Here is a 20265-nt window from a genome sequence, read left to right on the forward strand (position 1 = left end):
TGCGAACCAGCCCTTCACTTCAGTAAAGACCGGGGGTCCGTGTCGAGGCCATTAGATTTTGGAAATGGGGAATCAGTACCGCGTGCAGGCAGAGATAGGGCCGTGTGAGGGCGTTTGGATCGGGGCAGCGTGAGATTGTGGACCCGCTGTTTGCGGTCTCCTCTAGACTGAGCAGAGGAAAGAGCGGGACTCACCTGGTTTAAGCGTATGCGGGTTAGACCGGGTCAAGTGCGGGTATAGTCCTTGTTTAGAGACGATTCCACCTCCTCTGGTGCCCAGTCCACTCCAGGTTACGGAGAGTATACCGCGTCCCCGCTGCCCGTGATGTACAACCTGCAGAAACTCCGGGAATTTTGTAACCCAGTCCGGAAAGTGAAGAGCATCACGGACACTTGTCACGGGGCTTTAAAGGTTGTATAGAGGATTTTCCAAGGAACGAGAAATCCAGCGACTGTTTGTCCTTTTTCAAATGTTGCACATGCGTGAAACCACCCCCCCTCCCCTACAGCTCCCTACGTAGAAACGCCTTCTCCCGCCTCCTCTTTACGCCAGAAACAGGTTTGTTTACAGCCGGTGAGCTGCACATGACTTGTAAACAACTAACTACAGTGTTGGTTAGGCAAGGCGGAGAAGTAAGGAGCGGGGGGAGCGGGTGTGCGGACGAGAAGTAAGGAGCAGGGAGAAGAGCGGCAGGGAGAGAGGAGAGGGGAGTGGTGCGCGGAGATTCCGTGCCCGGAGAAGTGAGGAGCAGGGGGAAGAGCGGAACGGGCAGCGGGGACAGGAGCAGGAAAGGGGAGCAGAGAAGAGTGTGCGGAGATTCAGTGCGAATGAACTAGCTACAACACGCAGCAGCAAGCGGACTCTTTCTTTGCCTTGAAAATTACGTTTTCAGACATAGGATATCGCTTTCGTGTCCTGAAAAACGTTTGACTAGCTCTTGGAAATAAAGTACGTTTTCATAATAAGCAGAAGTTACCTGTCCAGGAGTAATTTGGCGACCAGTGCGTCAGTCTTTAGACCCTGCGTCTGCTTCAGTCGCGCCATCGCTGGAATGAATCTTCAAGAATCGCCTTAGTTTAGCTTTGCTGCTTTTCCCCTTGTCTTCTTCTTTCAGCGACCTCAAAAACGGACTTTCTTTTGCGGCTAACTGCTCCTGGATTCTTGTCTGCCATTGCAACAAACTTTGTGCGAACTGCGAGGAAGATATAGGTCAAAAAAAGCCACTAAGAACTGTTGCGTTGGTGGAGTAAACAGCGTCTGTGAGTCTTGCGTCTGTGGATTGCGTGACAGGCGTACGTAAACCACGTACCGGCGGCGCGCAGGCAAGTCAGTTACGCTAGAAACGTAGGGAGATTGATTGACAGCCTGTCAGCTAACAGATAACGAGGCAGTGTCGTTATCTATTGGCAAATGTTTAGCTGGCCCCACCACGTCCAGAGTTGATGAATTTTTATTCTCTTTTTTTTGGTCATCATAATTACAAGGCTACTGCACCTCTATAATGCTATCATTGACAACTTGAAACAAAAAAAACAAAAAAAAAATCCTCCATACAACCTTTAAGGGCTGCTCTACGACAAAACACGGTCAAAAACACGGACAAAAAGCACATAGATTTTTTTTTGTTCAAGCAGAATCATCGGTGGAGCATATTCACTCTATATATTCAATCTAAATACGCTATTGTGGTACATTTGATAACTTCTTAACTCAGTAAAGCATGCACAAGGCTAAGCGCCAAGTAGCAGTTAATGCTGCAGAGTGCAGACGAAGAATGGCAGAAAATGGGAATGAAAATGAAAATACCAGACATGAGTACTATTTCATGTTTCATCCTCGCAACTGCATTAACTTTAAATGACAAATCAGATGTTTCGTCCAGTTACTTTTAACTTAAGTTACTTGAGGAGTAGTTTCCCCAAATACTTTACTCTTAGCTACTTAACACATTTTTTTGGACTTCTACTTTTACTTAGACTTGAGATTTTTTTTTTTTTTTTTGAAGTAACGTTACTCTTAATTTTGTACAATTTGTGGCTATTTTACCCAATTTTCATGGACATTAGCGACAACAACTGTCACAAGTAAGTTAGTTAGCTTACTACTACTCAATACTACTACTAGCATTAGACTAAATATATTTAGTATTTTTATGAATTAAATTATCTGCAGAGTGTCCTAAAAGGTAAAGTAATCTGACCCGGGGCATGTGAGAGCTCAGGTGGTTGGACTTGAGGCTCGTTCAGTTCAGGTTCTGCTGAAAAACAAACGCTGTTCGCTTAGCTGTTAGCTTTGCGCTGTTAGCTCTTAGCTTAGCTTAGCTTCGGACGGTGAAATGTGGCTTCTCTCTCAGACTGTAGCTCTCCCGCTGGAAACGTGACAAAAGCCCAACACTGATGTAGTGTAGTGATGTTGAGATGAAGCCCAATGAAGCGCTGAAGCGTTCCAGCCATTTGCTCGACTCTTGAGCCGATGCTTCAAGGTGCTTCATTTGCTCCACTGCGCCATTAAGAGGCCAAAAAATATATAACAGGCAGAGTGAAAATAGAACCATCAACATGATCGTCGAGGTTCTGATGGAAAGATTTATACTGAATAAATTAACGATTAAATATTTGAATGTTTGTGATTTCAACATAAAGTGTGAATGTATTAACCTGGAGTCTGTGTTCATGATATAACGGTCGGGTTAAAAGAAAAAGTAGGAACAAATTGGAGATCAGTATGTAATGTGACTGTGCTTGTGTTACTACTTTATGTCTGTGCTTATGCCACAACAAGCACGGCAAAATAGGGTCATTTTAGTCATTTTTATTTAAAAATATCAATTTCTCCACAGTATTTGGACTCAGACGGTTTCTTTTTTACAGAGAAAAAAAAAAAAACTTTCACAGCGCACACACACACACACACAAAAAGAATCTCAAATAGAATGTACCAAACTCACAATAACCCAAAACCACAAAAGGTTTTGGGGGAATCCGGTGCGTTTCACTGGCTCTAATGTTTCGAAAGGCGCCAAATCCGCGAACCACTTCCCGAAGCATTCACGTGGTAGAGCCGGACAGCGAGGCTTCGCACGTCATCATTTTTGGCTCCTCCCCCAAATGAAGCAAGCCTCGACACCCCCTTCATTACTCGACACGGGCTTCGAAGTCTTGGTACATCTCGTAAAAAATGTAGTGTAATATTCAAAATAGACACTTTCTAAGTGTTTTACGTTAACACTGTGAATCAATAACTGCTCATTTTACTCTACAGTACTGTCATAGTTAAAATAATTCTTGACTATGTTGAAACATATCTGGATTTTTTCTTTCCTCACCAACACGTGAATTTAACACTTTTGAATTTGCTGTGCAGTTCTAGTTTAGATTTGGCTGTTCGTTCATCTGCCAATTTAGTATATTACTGTTTAGTTCTGGTTTATTCTCTATATTCGTTTTTGACCTGGTATTGCTATGGTCATTGTTTAGATCTAGTTTAGTCCTTGTTTAGTGCAACTTTAGGCTGGCTCTACACCTGGTTTAGTCCCAATTTAACCCCGGTTTAGTCCTGGTTTAGACTGGCTTTAGACCTGGTTTATTACTGTTTATTCGGTTTAGGCCTGGTCAGGCATTAATTCAAATACTTTGATTGAAAATATGAAAATTGATTTGTTAAGGTTAATTTACATTCATTTGGACTGTGCAGTCAGATTATGCTTTTTCAACCAAACCTGAATGATGCTTTTAGATTGACACATGACTTAACCAATTACAGCCCAGCAACGTTGCTGATCAACCAATCAGAACGCATCTTCGTAAAATTGACCACTGTGGGTGACTAACCAATATTACAGAGAAACATGTAAGTATTGTCCTTTTATTTCTAATTTTGTTTGACCTTTATCCGGGGCAGACGTTGTTAATTAAAATCAAATTGTTCTAATTGTTTTTATCTGCGCATCTTTCGCTCATGATTTTCGGACGTGGGTTAGGGATGCAGAGTCATCCACGCGTCTGGTGATGGAGACGGCTAGTCGCTACGTGAATTGCCCAATAATGCAGTGATGTCAACGTTATTCTTTATCAAAATGTTGCAATATAGACATTCAATGCTAACAAATACATTAAGACCTGTGACTACGAAAGTATTATTATTGTAATGGACTGACGGTTCAAACCGGCATGCCACAGTGACAGTAGTGATGCTATTTCTCTTTCTGGTTTGGTTAGGCTATGCAGTTGTATTTAGGCTATCTATTATTTTAGACTTTGGGACAAATTAACAATTAACATCTTGCATAATGTAGGCCACAGACATCAATAACTTAAACCACAACATTGCCTATTTTAACATCCACACATAAAATATGCCTGTGATAGACAAAAATAGATATACATGAATTTCATCTCGAAAAAGGGATTGGAAAACTCAGTTAGGCTAGGTTTCCCTGGTTAGATAAAATTTAAATGTGATTGGTTGAGTCTACCTGTCTACCTGTCACTCATTCAGCATGACAGAGCCTGACCAAAGAGTAAATGTGTGGGGTGTATGCTGAAAATTTAACCTCACATTTGCCTGTGTTTGAGCTTTATAGTGCACCAAACCAAAAGCACTGAGTAGTGCATTCTCCCTGTCAGCAGACTTCCTCCTCCTCTTCTTCTGTCCATCATGGCGTCCGGAGCGCTGTTTCCCAGTCTGGTGTCAGGGTCACGGGGGTCATCCAGTAAATACCTTGTGGAGTTTAGAGCGGGGAAGATGACAATGAAAGGCAGCACGGTGACCCCAGACAAACGTAAAGGTCAAGTCTACATCCAGCAGACAGACGACTCTCTCATCCACTTCTGCTGGAAGGACCGGACCACAGGCAATGTGGATGATGTAGGTAACTCTTTAACACGGAAAAAAAAAACCTAAATATAAGTTATAATGAGTTGACCAAAAAAGTGTCCTAAATCATTAGATGTTGCTACAGAAGCAGTAGAAGAAGATTTTCCTAACCTTTTTTGTTTTTAGGACCTGATCATCTTCCCTGATGACTGTGAGTTTAAAAGGGTGAACCAGTGCACCACCGGACGAGTCTATGTGCTCAAGTTTAAGGCAGGATCCAAGAGACTCTTCTTTTGGATGCAGGTGTGCATGAATGATAATGATTATTGTTTTATTGATCCAGTTCTCTTTTAGTGTTCATTTTTGTACATGTAAGTGTATTTGTGTTTTCAGGAGCCAAAGACAGATAAAGATGAGGAGTTTTGCCGTAAAGTGAATGAGTATCTGAATAATCCTCCTATGCCCGGAGCTCTGGGCAGTGGAGGAGGAGGAGGACATGACCTGTCTGCTCTTGGAGGTGAAACATGGAATCTACTTGTTTTATGTACTTTTAATATTCATTTAAACTTGTTGAGCTTGTCAAATCCAAACTCTTGTCTGTGCTTTGTGAAGGGGAGGGTGGCCTGCAAAGCCTTCTGGGAAACATGAGCCACAATCAGCTCATGCAGCTCATCGGACCCACTGGACTTGGAGGCATCGGTGAGACAAATATTGCACTAAAACATAACATTTAAAACATATGATAATTTTCTTATTATTTTATCCAAAAATGACTGGACTGCCCTATTTGTGTTTTCTATAGGAGGTCTTGGGGCGTTAGCTGGTCCAGGACTGGCCAACCTCCTCGGCAGCAGCAGTGTTCCAGCTGCCAGTAATTCCTCCACAAGGTTTGTTTTAAAGTCACTATATTTATGTACAGGTATAGCAGGAGAGTCAGTATTTTGATATACTCAGAATATGTAATTACTGTGAACTAGTTGAACCAAGACTTTGGTTTGATGTCAGCAGAGCAGTGATATAGAATGTGATGACATCACATTCTATATCACTGCTCTGCTGACATCTAAAAGACCAGCTCGCCCAGAAACTAAACAACTCCAAGCAGGAGGTGGAGTAGCTGAAGGTGCAGCACCAGGATGAGCTCAGTGCTCTACAGAGCACTGAGGAGAACAAGAGGGCCCTGCTGCAGGACAAGATCCGGGAGCTTTCTGAGGCTCTGACCTCTTCAGAACAGAATAACGCTGCTCTGAAGAGACAGAACCAGGAGCTCCAGGACAAGATTATGACCTAGGAGGAATGCAGGGAGAACATCAATTGAAAGAAGAGGAGAGGATGGTTCTCCCGGTTCTTCTGTCGCACTTAGACCACCTGGAGAATTGAATGTACTTTGAGAACTAAAAAGTTCTCATCGTCCATTCAATTGAATTGAAAATGGTTTGATGGAACAATTAGCTCATGTATGAATTCTTAAATTTGTATTGGAGCTAAGGCTAAATGTTTTCCATTCTTACCTTTTCATTAATGTTTATTGCTATTAATTGTTATTTGTTATTTATTTATTTGTTATTTTATAACATTATTTAAATAAATAAATATAATTTTATTTATTGTTTATTGTATTAATGTTTTCATATAAAATATCACTCCCCTCGAACTGCCACCTTACCGTGGTGGGGGAGTTTGCGTACCCGAATGATCCTAGCAGCTATGTTGCCCGGGGCATTACGCCCCTGGTAGAGTCTCCCATGGCAAACAGGTCCTAGGTGACGGGGCAGACTAAGAGCAGTTCACAGCACCCTTATGAACTTAGAAATATCGAGGACCGTGACGTCGCCCGGGATGGCGCAGTCGGGGCCCCACCCTGGAGCCAGGCCTGGGGTTGGCGCCTCAGGCGCTCAAATGGAATGTGAAGGATAACATCACATTCCCTAAATTCCCTAAATTTTAGGGAATGTGAAGTTATCCTAGGATAACTGAAGTAAACTCCCAATGTTTCAAGCTAGTTTTATCACTTGAAAATGGCTTCTGGGTATGAGCTGAGTCCAGATGAACACTGATGAAATCATCTCTATGCTGAACCTCAGACAGACAAATGAAGGATTACACCATTTTTTGTCCTTCACTAGCCAAAAACATAGATAATAAATAATGAATTCCCAATATAATGCTCTGTTTATATCTCCTCTACAGCCCCTCCACCGCAGTGACCCCGACCTCCAGCTCCACTGTGAGTCGCCTGGGCTCATCTCAGGTGCCAACCACACCCATCACCCCTTCAGCGACCACAGCCTCCTCTCCCCCTGCCTCCTCCCCCTCCACCCCTGCCGCACCTCCCGTCACTGCACCGGCCTCCAGCGCTCAGCCCATACAGCTACGGGACCTGCAGAGTATTCTAGCAACCATGAACGTTCCCGCCACTACACAAGGAGGTGAGCGGTGTGTGGAGAATCAGGACTAAACCAGGTCTATAGTAGGCTACACAATGAATACAATTTTTATTTAATGGAATTGGTCACCTTAAGTGTTTTAAAGGGCTTTTAAAATTAAGGTTGCTTGATCGAATTTTGATCTCAATTTATATTGAGATCAAAAATCAAATGATTGAGAGCCTAATTTTACATACATTCTCCAAAATGACAATTTCTCTTTATTTATATATTGCACACATTGCAGTAACATTAAAGTGTCAGTATTTTCTGGCCCCTACTTAACTTGTCTATGATAATTAATTGATGTAATAAGTTAATTCTTTCAGTAGCTTTTTGTTGTCTCTCTTGTAGTGGACCTGGCCAGTGTTTTGACCCCAGAAGTGATGGCTCCACTCCTGTCAGACCCTGAAGTACAGCAGAGGCTCCTGCCGCACCTGCCATGTGGGGAGTCCCTGCCCCAGAGCCCAGAGGAGCTGCACAATACTCTCACCTCTCCACAGTTTCAGCAGGTCTGTCAGGGTTTATGGGAGGGGGTTTTTGAGCTTTGTGATGGTCAGGTTGTTGGGATATATTTCCCAAACTACACACAGAATGATTCACAGTGCTTTTGAAATGTGTCTAATGAAATTCGTTTTTGTGGAGTACAAAATTGCAAAGCAGTCACCTCACATGGCTTCACAAAACTGATTTTCTAACTTTCTGTTAGTCGAATCAATAAACATTGAAACAGTCACTGACAAACATTTACAAGAAACAAGCAAATTGATAACTGTCCCAGAGTGCCCCCTGAGGTCAGTTCGTTATTTTTTTCCTTCACACAATAAATATGTTTATGATGAGCTAAAAAAATAAATTTTTCTAATGCTATGTAACTTTTCAGGTAATTTCACTGAATTTGACTTTTTCATTGCTTGATGGATTTAACTGTGAAACCTTTTCTAAAATCCTTCGGCATTACAACCTAAGAGTGACTGAGCAGCTGTGTGTAAAGCTGAACATTGATCTAATTGTTTTTAATTTTATTTAGTCTTGAGGCTCCTCCATGTGGTACATGTAATCTTGTATGTGTCCTGTCTGCAGGCTCTGAGCATGTTCAGCAGTGCTCTTGCGTCGGGGCAGCTGGGGCCTTTGATGAATCAGTTTGGTTTGCCACCAGAGGCCGTGGACGCAGCCAACAAAGGAGGTCAGTTAAAGAGATATTTCCTGTATTTCATATATCCATCCAAAACGGAGCTGCACAGTATATCACAAAATCAGAGTGATCAACCAACACAGCATACATTTTTCTCATGTCAGATTTGAAAAATTGCATTATTCCATGTTAAACACAATATGCTCAATAGGCTAATCAAATAGCTTCACAGTCCTTTCCAAGCATGACTATATTATATATATATATATTATATATTATATAATGATTTTATATAAAATAAAATCAAACTTTTCAATTCATACATTGCAGTTGATGTCATCAACATTCCTGGGGGATGTGATGATAGCTGTAGGCACTGCTCTGTGTAAGGCCTGTTAGACTGATCTTTCTTTAAACACTATCATAAAGAAGCAACTTGGCTGTAACTACAAGTTAGCTAGCTTTAGCCAGTTTTTTCAGTTAGTCACTCACATTTTTCATTTTTGTTGAAAAGCAAACCCCTGAAAATGTGTTGTTTAAAACCATTTTGTGTGTGTGTGTTTTTTTTGTTTGTTGTTGTTTTTTTGTTTTTTTTTGTTTTTTCAGACTAGTTTTCAGGCAAACTTGAAACTTATTTGACAGGGTTTACCAATTCAGGAAAACAATGACAATTTAAGGGATGGGTCAAATGCCGATGACCTTAACAGTATCATATTTTTACTGTAGATCGTATTTACAAAAGTGTTGTTTGAATTTTGTTCCAGATCTGGAGGCGTTTGCCAAAGCGATGGAAACAGAGACTAAGTCCGACCAGGAGGCCTTCAGTAAAGACAAGAAAGACGATGATGAAGATATGAGTTTGGATTAGGAATAAATACAGTTAAGCAGAGATGTAACAATACTGGCAAAGTCAAAAATCACAAAATCTATGACATTTTAAATATATACATATATCCTATGGTGAGTTGAAAGTGAACTGTAGGTAGGTATGAGAATAATTACTGCACCAAAAACACATCATTCCAATAAATGCCACTGGTATGTCGAGATATATGTAACTTTCCCCACCAAGAAAAGTTACGTAGTACACTTTTAATAACAACTGATACTTTGCAGCTGGTATCATCAACATTCCCTGGGAGTGTAATGCTAACTGTAAGCACTGCTCTTTCTGATGCTTGTTAGATTATAATCTGAGCTGTTTTAACACAATCTAACCATAAAGATCTGTCTTAGTCTCTCACACATAAAATTACAGTCATAGATAGCTAGGGTTAGACAACTTTTTTTTTCTCAGTTTTCAGATGATTTTAAAACTTCTTTGACAGAGTTTGCTAACGCGTACTCATTGTGTCACTATGGATCCACCACAGAGACACATAGAACACCCTCAGCTTGATGTCACTGTATCAATATAAAGCCTACAGCAAAATCTCAATATTGTTACATCCGTATGCCTAAGTTATTTATTTATTGACTGTGACTGCTTCCAGTACAGATTATTTATTAACATGACAAAGACACTACAGCTGAAAGCTCTGATAGTGTGTGCATTTTATTTAAGGCATGCAGCCATCTGATGTCTGAACTTCTACCACAAAGGAAACTGTTAATAAACTAAAGTATCCCGGTTTGTGTTTGAATTGTCTTTTTGTATCTGTTATTGCTAACACTGGGTAGATGTATGGCTAGTAAAAACAAGATAACTAGAGTAATCAGATAACTCGCTACTCGATAATTAGCCCTGATTTGTGGTGCACATGTAAACATAGCCAATGTAAGTTAATTTACGACAGCAAAGAATATAGCATCTGTTAATATGGAAATAAGTCACAAATAATGTTTAAATAGTCTTCATTTCGGAATGGTGAACACTCACATTTGACACCACATGTACAGTACAGTATTTTCAGACAGATCTCTATTGGCAGACACATCGAAAAACATGTAGAAGGAACAATAATAACAGTGTCAAAATATCATGTGATGAACCATTTGACCAGAGGCACTTTCCTTAAAAGAGACGTATTATGCTAATGTAACTTTTATTAGCTTTGAACCATGTTATGCCATTTGTCATTACCTGTTGAAAACTTGTTTCATTCACACAACTTTGAATAAGATAATTTCTTATGCAAATGTTAACGATTGGTTTTAACTCAGTACAGAAATATTTGTAAAATCTCTCTTGCGTGCTTAAATTGTCTTTCTCTAATTTCTCTTCAAAATGCAAATTCCCCAGTGGTAATAAAGGTGTAAAAATTAAAGGTGCAACATGTCACTTTTCAAGAGAAGAGTCCACCCTCCGTTTGCCTCCATAAAGATGTTATTACTTTGCTTAGTATCCTTAAAAAAAAGGAGTAAGAATCCATGTTTTACAATGTAAGGTGCTTTTGAATATAATCACCTGTAAAATATAAATAAATATATATATATATGCGCTAAATAGATGGGTTTAATATATTGTAGAAAATTTCAGGCAAATTAATAACATTTCCATCGAGACAAGATGATGATAAAGTTACACCTAGTGAAAAAGTGCACCTTTCCATAACAACACAGGTATAGACATGAAACACTTGCAAATGTGTACAACAGTTTTAAGACAAAATAAAGCATAATATGTCTCCTTTAAGCACATTCCAAATCCATTGTATTGTACCGTTCATACTATGAATTATCGAGTGGCACTTTTAATGAAGGACGCAACAATCATTATAATGTTAATAAATAATTTCTTTGGATTTGCTAGGTGTCAATCAAAACAAAATACCTGAGAAAATAAAATATGGCACAAACAGACATTTCAGTGCATTTATAAACACAGATTTGCATTACATTAAAAATCTAATTGGGTACTTCTACATATAGAGGTGGGAGATACATGAAAGAATGTTTTTTGTACTCAATATACTAATTTTGCATATAGTCTATAGTTCGCACAATTAAAATTACCTCAAAAAGACAGACATCTAGTGTAAGTTAGAAAGTGATATTTCTACACTTTTGTACTATTTAATTGTGTAGTTCATTCATGTTTTGTGCTACACTCAACCAAGACATTTTTAGACACATTTTAGCACATTTATGAGGAATTGCTAAAATACTGTTATCAAAACAATTGTAATTTTGTGTTAATATCACCCACCCCTACTTCTGCAGACCACAGTGAATAATACATTTAATAGTGACACATAAAAACACATTGAAAGGTCACTTGTCTAGATAAAAACTAGCATCTTACACACTATACATATGCTCAAGTGAAAACTGGTGTCACAGTGGCTTCAACTTACAAAATCTACAGTATTTAATCATCAAACTCTACAAATAAATACGATTCAAACTGTGCAATCACTAGAAAGGTGCAGATGGCAGGTTTTCACACAAAGAGTAGTACCAAAAATACATTATTATGTCACCAGATATTTAAATAAAAGCACAAGTAACGTGCCGAGTAAACTCTCTAACATAGAGCTCATGAGATCAACAACAGAACACCACAAATGCTGAAAAGGACGTTCGCACTTGAGTCCCAAAAGGAATCTAAAATATTTATGACAAAATTACCCAGACCACAGTATCTTTCCTATGATTACAGTGAATGTATGGTCTAAATCAGTGCTAATTCAGGTTTAAGATGGGGTTAAATCAGTCTAGACCTGGTTTAAACAGTATTTTAAACTGGGTGTAAAGTAGGATTTCTTTACCAGGTCTGCACCAGCATGTCAACAGGACCCTTCATGAAAATGAGACATTAAGTCTTAAAAAGTTGACCTGTATAAATAAAGGATTAATAAAAAGGACTACAGCAGGCAAAATCTAGGTCTACATCTTCCAAAGAGTGGTCTAACACCACAACCAGGGCTCATGTGAATAGGTTTATGTTATTCCATTTTATTAACTAGGAGCCCATGTCTGAAACAGAATTTAGAAAGAATAGGACACACTTATCCACATACTCTTGCTATAACCAGAGCTTAAAATATGCACTATGTAACTTTTCTGGCCATGGGTCCACCATCTGATAGTATCCATGGAGATATTACTTTGCCTAGAATGTTCCAGACAGATCACAGTAACGATGCATGTTTTCAGGTCTTTTTAATTGGATAAATGCAAGATAAGTATAGATATGTTTAATGCCATATTGTGGAACATTCCCGGCAATGTTATACCATCAACATGGAGACAAACCCCATCACAAACGTTGCACAGAGCACATTTTACTAGATCTAAACCAGATTTAGGCAAGAATCAAACCAGGACTAAACCCAGTCTAAAACAGGTCTTAACCAGGGACCATTGTGTGTCAACCTTGGCATTTCTTAACTTCATGCTCCTTCATCAAGTAACAAATTATGATAGATTTGGAGAGGTCTACCCCTGCTGCACCAGTCTGCGGTAGTGAGGCATGACTTTACTCTCGGGGAGGTACAGTCCCATCTCCAAGGCAACAAGCACCGGGAACTCTAGAGGAATCAGCTCCCGCCTGTTTATCCGAAAACGCTCCTCCAACTTCTGCTCAAGAAAACAAAAGAATTAGTTTTAAGGTCATGTGTAGCTCAACGTCAGATAAGATTCTGTTCATGGGTTTCATGCAAATGCTTCCTTCCCAATTTGAATAATTTTGTGAGCACCTTTCATCATTCACAAAATATAACATTTAAATTTTAATTGTGTTATTGCTATAACAATGGGGGACCTTTTACCTGAAGCCCACTCTTTGGACTATTATATTCAATTAAAATTAAAAAAAAATATTTTTTCATTGTTTTGTTTGCTTACAAGAAATAGGACAAATTTCCCCAAAACATCCTCAAAATGGTGATTGCAACAAAAAAATGATACCCGTGTAGACCCACCTGTGGGTTTCAGAGTAATGATAATTTTCCAACGTTTACATGCAATTAATCACTAAAAACTAGAAATATTAAATATTTTGGATTGTAAAAAGTGCTTAAAATAGCACCTATTTATTATTATTTATAATTGCCGATTTGTCTCTTTCATTTAATTCCTCAGCTTACATCAATGAGTTGTTTGACTTCTGGCTTTCTCAGATCACTGCTGATCTTTGCTGCAAGCAGCACACACGTAGCCGCCACCAGCTTCCTGTTCTGTTTGTTCAGGCGACCTTGAAGCACCAACTTCTCAAAGTAAACAAAGGCCATCGCTATGGTAACCGGCTGCAGACTGCACTCCTCACTCACGGCGCGCATTTCCCTCTTTAGGCTAAAGCAGAACAAACAGAGTGTAGCATGAAACAACATACACACACAATTCTACAGAAAGGCTTAGCTAAACAATTACGCTATGAGAAAGAGTCAAAGTTTTAGTGTATCCATTTTAACAGTAGGTCTATAGTTTATTTAGAGCAGCTCAATTACTGATAATTGAAATCATGATTATTTAAAAAGGTAGGGTATGATCTTACAGAGTTAAAAATGAACTACAGCTGACCCTGGGTTGCCAGTGCTTTAACGTGCATATAGTAGAAACATACAAGTTTTTCACATTCTCATTATGCCTCATGCCTCAAAATTCACAACCTCCTGAATTCACTGAGCAGCATAGGCTGCACTAGCACTGATTAATAATAGCTTAGGTAGTGAGGATTCAGATCAGAAAAACTCCTTTTAGGCTTAAACCAACTGTATTTAGTTATAGGAACTGGCAATCCAAAGAGGTTCAGCTTGGATAATCAACATCCACAACTTCTTTTGAGGCCTAAAATGTACAGAAATCATATTGAGATTGTGACTAATGAAAACTGTATTGTTGCATCTATATTTAATATTAGGAAACACGCTTCAGCCCACATTTTTGACTGTGATTGATCATTTATATAAATATATTTAATTAACACATATTGTCTTTGTAGTAGACACAATAGGCAGGTACCTTCTTATTTTGCTGAGTGTGAGTTTGATATGGGGAAACTTCTCCTTGAAGGTCTCATTCATATCCTTTTTCAGGTCTGAAGGTTTCACATACTCAATAACCGTCGTCTGCATAAAGACACATCAGTAGTTCAGCAGTTTGAGCAGCTTAACCCTGAATGAAAGAGCTTTAATGTTTGAAGTGTTTGTGCACTGTACTCTGGCTGAGAGCTGCTGAGCCCTGTGATAAGAACAGTACAGCAGCAGTGTGATCATGTGATGTGAATGGGACATAAAGGCTGCATTTTGTAATACTTCACTTACAATAAACATGTTTATTGTAATGACTTCTTGTTTAAGAATAAAAAGAGTTCAACTTTGGACTGGCTAGATAAAAAGAGTAGTCTTATGATACCACGCATTTTTCTAGCAATACAAATTCATAGGCCTACATAGTGATAAATTATATCCCGTAGAGGTGAAGATGGAGGTAGATACGCTTAATGTCATGCTGTATTTTAGGCAAAGCAATTACATATCCATATAAACAGTTGGCATATTTTCCACAAGAAAAAAATAAACAGTGAATCATCAAAATGAAAATCCTTCTTACACACAAACAAGACCATTAATCTCAAGGGTCATATCCTCTTACTTAAACATGAACAAACTCAAATGAATGGATAATCTGTAAACACAACATATCCAGACCCTTATACTGGAAAGTATCACAGCAAGTGCCGGAGTGCGAGTATGTTCATTTTAAGAGTGGGGACTATATCCAGATGCATTTTAAACATGCATATTTTACAAATTTTAGTGATCTTATAATTTCTCACCACATATGATGCAAAGATGAGCACTCTTTTATGTCTCCCACAGGGCCACTGGGGGTCACTGAGGAGGTTTGGGTCGTAGTCTGTTTCCTCTGAATCTGAAACACACACTACAGTCAAATCTACAAGCACAGGACCACAGCTAAACAGTACTTGACAGTGATACTATCGGAATAATAAATGGTTGTTTAGAGAATAGTTTTAGAATATTAAGTAACTAGTTCAGGGTAGTGTCAATTACCACACCACAGGAGTGTGGTGCAGGAGGCACACGTTTTTGACAATGTGGGGTGGCGCTTTGTTGGATGTAATGGACGTGTGCTCATGATTTTCATTTCATCCATAACGTAATGTTAGAGCACGCATTCATTATATCCAAACAAAGCACCACCCCACAGAGTCTATAATGGTTCATGGTGCTTATCTCCTTTGTCTGGAAGGTTCCACAGTATGGCATTAAACAGGTAGGTTTACCTCTCCACAGATATAACCTGTTACTTGGCCTGGTAGCCTCTCCATGGAGCTAGATAAGTTTAATGCCATACTGTGTAACATTCTGTGCAAAGAAATAAAATCTTCCCTAGTAGTTAGATCGTCTCCAAATTGCCATTAGCTAGGATTAAGAAATACTGAAAAAAGGCTCTTCCAACCTGTTTGTTGTGTTACTGACAAAGTCCATCATTTTTAATTTGTTAACTGCAATTTTCCTGCCTCCATCTCACAAACTTTAAATATTAAACTGAATATTTACTTATGTCCTGTGTTCCAGAGCTTGGGACTCGGGGGGTGAAACTTTTCTGTTGACTGTTGCCGCGGGAACGTGTCTGAGGCGTTTGGGCTGTGGAGGTCTCCGGGAGGCTCTTCTGTCTCACCAGAGCGTTGGTTGGGTACAAGAACTGGGCGTACGAGACTGTCTGAGTGGGACAGAAATGCTATTTTACTGGACGCAATTAACAAATCTCTGCTAGGCTGCAATTTTTTGAAATGCGCTAAATTCCTCTACAAACCAAAGCTACATATTCTCCAGATATCAATTACGATTATCACATTAAGTCTATGGTTATTTTTATTGTTGACTAGTCACAATTTGCTCTGTGCACAGCAGCACGCTGTCACTTTTATTAAAATTGTTAAATATTAAATAAACAACCTATTAAAATTAAAGTCAAGACTACCCAATTGTTTTTATGTGTAGAATACTTCAGTTTGTGGTGTTGTTTCAATATTACCATTTTCTAAACACAGAAATGGCCTTCAGTGAAGTATTAATTTCATTGGTGTAATTTTTAACATGTTGTCAGTCACATACACCCGCAATTCAAAGTCAAAAGGCTTATCTTTAAATATTTATTAATTTTAGCACGATTCAGCAAAAACTCCATGGATACACAATTGGACAGGAAGTAGTGACACTAACAGTGTGGTTGCTAGGCGCTGTTGTGCACAGAGGCTATTAACCGATTAATTGCTGCAGTCCTAATTATCATAATGAGATGATAATGGGAATGTGTATTGAGTCTTTTCCTTAGTGTAAATATTTGTATCATGGCAAGACTTGTTTTTGGTGATGCTTAGTTGTACCTTTCCAGACACATCAGGGTCCATTCCTTCTAGTGAGGGCATGAGGTCAGCAGTGGCCACAGAGGAGAGTCTCTGTCTGTGAGCATCCATCTTAGCCTCACTATTTGAACACAGCAGCACAGGTAACAGATAAGTAATGAAGGAACATTATACTGTATAGGAAATAGGATGGAGTAAGCATGTAGGGTTAATCACAGGTTCAATTTTTCTTTCAAATTGATAGATTTTTTATTTTATTTTATGAAAACAAAACAAAAGGGCTTTCAGTATTAAATTCCTGAACTTAAACATGAAGACTTAAGCATTGCCATGTTTGTCTGAAATCCAAACCACAAGCTTTTACTGACAGGATTGGCTGTAGACCTCTTGAGTAACATTACCCAAGCATATGGACAATTAGAAACGAGCTGCACATTATTTATCTTACTTTATCCTTTGTGAAGTGCAGCAGACCCGAACTTCCGCTAAGACATGATTAGTATTTTCCAAGTATTAATATGGAAACAGAGCACCAAAATGCATCTACCCCTATTATTGCAATGACCATGCTTTTTCCAAACTATTACCATGCCATTACTGTGTTATAAGGAAAAATATAACTCAAGTGTTATTAAGCATCAATCAAACACCATCCAGACAGACAGTGAAAATGAGAGACAGAGGTGAGGCTGAGGATGGGATGGGCTCTTTGTACCTGAGGTGAGCACTCTCTCCATACGGCAGCACTGAGAAAGCAGCATAGAGCGACCTCTTGGCACAAATCAGCATGATCCTGGGGACACAGCAGTACAGGCAGACAGAGCACATGACAGGCAGTCTACACACATCTAATATCTGTTACATCTACATACTATTATCCAATATCTTTCACATCTACAGACAACTCCAGGCAAGGCTACTTCAGCACTGCACTACAGGCTACAGAAGACAGGGACAACAGTAGCTATTAGATGCAAGTAGATACAAGATTAGCCGCAGTTTGCAGTTTGTTATTCAAACTGGAATACTATTTAAAAAGACTGACATTTTTGAAGTATCATAATTTCCTCCAAGATCAAGAATATATTATCTTGTATTCTGTAAAAAAAACTGCTAATCATGTAGTTTAGATCTGTACAATCATGTTCTTCCATTAGTTTGTCAGTTCATCTTGTCAATTCTTGCATGCATTTAACATGTATTTAAAACATGAATTCTGAGAGACTCCTATTATATAAATCACAAATCTAAACGCAATGCTACATTTTTCCCAAACTGCTCAGCTCTAGCTGGTGTGTTTGGTCAGACATAGCATGTTAATATAGTATATTAGATGCATGCATGGAAAAACACCGTAGCTCTGGTAGGTCCATCCCTTGTCATTTGTTCTCACAAGCAAACTCTCGAAAGACTAATAACTTTGCACATTTCTGATTAAAACTTATTTGTTTTACATGTATGGTAAATGCATAATTGACTGGTAAATTCAAGGATAAATTCTGGAATACTGGCTCTTCTCCAATCTGAATGATTACATTTTACAAAACAACCATTTCTAGTTTCATACATCAGTGGTCATCTCTGGGAAATGCAGGACAAGCTACAGGCAGATATTTATACTTCATGTTCACCTTCACAATATTTCCATAATACTCACTAAACCAACAACCCTAAATCTACCAATAAGAGTCTGCAGCCTGCACCATGGGCCCTCAGCAATAAACCGCTGTAAGTAAACAAACCAATCACATGTAATTTCCACAATAACATAAGAAAACAATGTGACACATGTATGTAACATCTATGTAACATGTATATGACTAGAACATGCAGCGTGGGCATGGAATGAAATGGAACAGTGTCAAACAGAAAGAGAAAGTGGAAGTTGATTTTGATTCTTATCCTTTTATATTTTATTATTATAGAAGTTAGAGTAGGGCTAATATTTTAAACACAAATCATCATAAATGAGTAACACGCTAGTGTGGCTACGGTAGCTACATGCTCCTGTGGTATTTTGGTCCTGTTTGTCATTGGTGTTACTTCACTGTTGATGCAATATGGTGTTAGATTTCCACACAGCACCTTTCTAGGCATGTGCTAAGCTTCTAAGGGTGATTCAATTCACTGTAGCAATCTGCCCTGAGCAGCTGTGACTCTGTGTATGGGCCAAACTCTGTCTGAGCAGTACCACGGATAAGCAGCTTATTACAACATCAGCTCAATGAACAGGCCTCTGCTGAGCCAGTGTGTTTCTAAATGAAACCATTATGTGTCACTTAGAGGAAGCCCACATGTGTTTATGTGTAAGCATCACTCACCTACATCCTCTAGTGTCATACTGCCTTATGCTCCGGATAAAATGGACCTTCTTTGGCACCTTGGGTCCAGGCGAACCAGAAACATTTCTTGACCTGAAAAACGGAACATTAAATACATATTTTTAATTGATGAATTCATTGATTTGAAAGATGGTCATCATCAGGCTTATCTTACACATAACACAGGCTTCTTTTAGCCTATGTGGTAACGGTTCTTATTATGCTTTATGCACGTTGTAAACACTGGCTCACCTTCTCTGTGCCTCTGGGACACTGCTGGGAGCCGGGCTTAGAGCCGGTCCCGTCGGGGCGGACTTGACCCGGGCGCACGGAGCCTGTCCAACGGAAACGAGAGGCACGGACATGGGAGACATGGGGACATCGGGAAGCAGAGCCTCGGCCGCAGGACCGCCCTCCAAAAATACTTCGTTGGCCCCGACATCGTCGGTCCCCGCTGGTCCGGGAGATATGACCAAAGATGGTCTGAGCGGACTGACCACGCCGGAGAAGCTGGAGGCAGATCCGCTGCCACTGGCGCAGAGCTCGGTCACCTGTGCGCCGCTGCTCCGGCTGCTCCCGGGCGCGGGTGAAGACACAGACTCGCCGCTGTCTCCGTCCTGGCGTCGGGGCTCTTCCGCGGCTGTCTGACCGGCGTGTCCATCGCCACGCTCTTGATGCGGACGTCCATCGAGAGAGATGTTTGTGAGAAACGAAAGTGCCGCCTGTCTCCGCCGGGAGTCCTTGGCTCTCCTCCGCTGCTCGAGGGTTTTCGGTGTTTTGTTGCTGGTTGACTGCAGACCGCACACAGCGGTCGCCATTCCTCTTTGAACCGAGGCTGCGGAGCGACAGCACAGAGCCGGTACAGCTGCTTTAGCCCCGCCCTCCGGCCGCTATTGGCGCACACACACGGAAACGTGTTACTACGTGGCCCTGATTGGACGAGATATAAATATGCCAACATATGTTGCCTCACACGCGCTGATTGGCCAAATACAACAGGAACCAAAGCTATTCAATCTGATCAAAGCATATGGCCTAATTAATAAACCCAATAATAAAATCAATTTATTTGGACAGAGAAGAGAACAGAAGTCTACAACTATTCCCTCGGATGCTGAACAATGTTCCTGATTTCCATCCAAACATTGCCTAATGCCAGCATTTCCTCTAGAGTAGTATCCTAAATAATGTATCTCTGAATTATTGTCTTCAAAATCATGATTGATTTTGTGGTGTTTATTTGTATGTAGCCCATTTGTTGGGCATCATGAGGATTGTAATCCCAACAGT

General features: G+C 39.8%; 2 protein-coding genes across 4 annotated transcripts; one reads left to right on the forward strand and one right to left on the reverse strand.

The window, feature by feature from the left end:
- Positions 1-3762: 3762 nt before the first annotated feature.
- Positions 3763-10007, forward strand: LOC110164796 (proteasomal ubiquitin receptor ADRM1-like). 3 transcript variants are annotated; one of them, XM_055165493.1, is made up of 10 exons: positions 3763-3849; positions 4626-4866; positions 5002-5118; positions 5209-5332; positions 5428-5514; positions 5618-5702; positions 7006-7244; positions 7596-7753; positions 8325-8427; positions 9141-10007. In XM_055165493.1, exons 2-10 carry the CDS (start codon positions 4657-4659, stop codon positions 9242-9244), a joined length of 1227 nt encoding a protein of 408 aa, XP_055021468.1. In that variant the 5' UTR covers positions 3763-3849; positions 4626-4656; the 3' UTR covers positions 9245-10007. The 3 variants fall into 3 exon arrangements, with proteins under 3 accessions (XP_055021468.1, XP_055021469.1, XP_055021467.1); XM_055165494.1 differs by having other exon boundaries at positions 4629-4866; XM_055165492.1 differs by having other exon boundaries at positions 3774-3849; positions 4583-4866.
- Positions 10008-10213: 206 nt separating this feature from the next.
- Positions 10214-19820, reverse strand: LOC110164716 (CDK5 and ABL1 enzyme substrate 2-like). Its single transcript, XM_055165490.1, has 9 exons — positions 19228-19820; positions 18976-19068; positions 17370-17447; positions 16676-16775; positions 15846-16008; positions 15098-15192; positions 14281-14387; positions 13407-13611; positions 10214-12897 (listed from the first exon to the last, which is right to left on the reverse strand). Exons 1-9 carry the CDS (start codon positions 19791-19793, stop codon positions 12757-12759), a joined length of 1548 nt encoding a protein of 515 aa, XP_055021465.1. The 5' UTR covers positions 19794-19820; the 3' UTR covers positions 10214-12756.
- Between the last annotated feature and the right edge of the window lie 445 nt (positions 19821-20265).

Source organism: Boleophthalmus pectinirostris, unplaced genomic scaffold (assembly GCF_026225935.1).
Source record: "Boleophthalmus pectinirostris isolate CB_2022bp ecotype Guang Dong unplaced genomic scaffold, ASM2622593v1 HiC_scaffold_8, whole genome shotgun sequence".
NCBI classification, from domain to species: Eukaryota; Metazoa; Chordata; class Actinopteri; order Gobiiformes; family Gobiidae; genus Boleophthalmus; species Boleophthalmus pectinirostris.